Source organism: Octodon degus, unplaced genomic scaffold (genome assembly GCF_000260255.1).
Source record: "Octodon degus isolate 3935 unplaced genomic scaffold, OctDeg1.0 scaffold00005, whole genome shotgun sequence".
In the NCBI taxonomy this organism is placed as follows: Eukaryota; Metazoa; Chordata; class Mammalia; order Rodentia; family Octodontidae; genus Octodon; species Octodon degus.
In genome coordinates, this window is record NW_004524581.1 from 8594291 (window position 1) to 8596086 (window position 1796).

At 40.1% G+C, this 1796-nt stretch overlaps 1 protein-coding gene across 1 annotated transcript in view; it reads left to right on the plus strand.

Moving 5' to 3' along the window:
• The window catches only part of Kif1bp (KIF1 binding protein), a gene marked incomplete at its 5' end in the record, with an annotated part of 88454 nt that overhangs the window by 11267 nt on the left and 75391 nt on the right, over nucleotides 1-1796 (plus strand). The window contains one exon of the mRNA XM_023723124.1: nucleotides 3-77. Within this exon, the coding sequence (XP_023578892.1) occupies nucleotides 3-77 (75 nt within the window). The remainder of the gene's footprint in view (nucleotides 1-2; nucleotides 78-1796) is intronic.

Here is a 1796-nt window from a genome sequence, read left to right on the forward strand (position 1 = left end):
AGCTGGAGCACAATGCCTACCATCCTATGGAGTGGGCTATTAATGCTGCTACCTTGTCGCAATTTTATATCAATAAGGTAAACTTCTCTGAGTTGTTACCTAATAGAACTCCAATAGTGAATATAAAGATGGAACCGATAGTACCTTGAAGATGTCTTAAAAACTGGTGGCTTGTGGGGCATGGTGGCACATGCCTGTCATCCCAGCACTCAGGAGGCTGGGTGGGGCAGGAGGGTCACTATGAGTTTGAGGCCAGCCTGGCTACAGAGCCAGCCTGAGCTACATAGTGAGCCCCTGTCTCAAAAGAAAAGAAGAGAATAAGAAAAGAAAATGGAGCAGCTGGCTTATGTGTTAACGATGTAAAACTGGACAAAAAATTCAGTCCTATTTGTTGTTCTGTTAAAATTTTTTAGCTTTTTATTACGTGAATCTTTCAGGTCTTAAAACACTGAACTTGATCAGTATCTTATGTGTTGCCAACTGCTAAAATTGTGAATTCCCTAAGTCCAGCTCTTCATTGGTATAGGCGCACTATTTCAATTCACTTTAGTGGTAAATTACCTAAAGTTGTAGATTTTATCTTGTAGATTATCTTCATGTAATGATAATCTTATGAGAATTTGTCTGAGGAAGTTGACTGTTAAATGTGGGCTTTGATAAAAGCATGTGATACATTTCAGTTACTTTTCAAAATTAACTTCTCTACAGTAATATTTCCTATGTTGAAAATATCCCACCGAGTTCCAGAGTTCCAGGTTTCTGTGATAACACTTCCAAACTGCTGCACAGGGACAGACTTGAATTTCTTAGTTGTATGTCAGAATTGCTCATGGTAATGTCGCTGGGCTCGTAACAGACCCATTTCTTCTTTAGTCCTTAAGTTTCAAATGTGGAAACACTTTCAAGCCACCTTTCGCAACCAGATTTCCTATTAGTCCCTACAGTGTCTTAGCAATGGAAAGTAGTTTTACTTTTAATTTGCAAGCCTGTCTGAAATTTTGGTAATTTTCTGATTATCAAAATTCCTGGGCCGGGGAGATGGCTCAGTGGAATAAGCGCTTCCCTGGCACGCCCAAGGGTCTGAGTTCAATCCCTGGCTCAGCCAAAAAAAGAATTCCTTCTGTTGTCTGGTTACCTCCTGCCTTCCCCCTGGCCTTTAGCTTTTCTAAGTTCCTTGTTACTGTTGGTTCTGTAAATGCGCCCTATGTTTAAAGTATTGTCCCACAGACTTTCATTCAGAAAAACTTATTAGCAGGAGAGAAAGGGCTGTGGTGGCTGCAGCATCGCTTCTAGGACTTTGATCTAAGATCAAGCGTGTAAGTAACGCTACTGCGTGTATCAGAGCATTCAATTCAACCTGATTCTCATGAATCCATTTCATTGTGGTCATCATCAAAAAGCGCCTCTGCTTGTGGCTTCTTTTGATAACTGCTAGAGGCCCCTGCTGTTTTGTTTAGCAACTTTAAAATTGCGTATTCACTATAGCCTTAATAAAACACCTTGCACATTGATAGTTCTAAGCTCTCTAGATGTTAATTTAAAGTGTGATTAAGAATTTGAAGTTGTTAAGCATTACTTATGTTTAGCATGCAAAATTTTCATGAGCACCACCTCCACCCCACGTTTTTGTCTTTCCCAAATGTCTTCTCAGTTTTTGTCTTCTAAGCAGCTGAGTATACTGCAAAGAGTGTTATTTGAACCATATTATTAATTGCAGTTGTCATTTGTATTATTCTCATCTTCATCCGGTTCTATGAGGCTTTGCTGTTGGGTGAGTCCCTCCCTGCCTGGCAGGT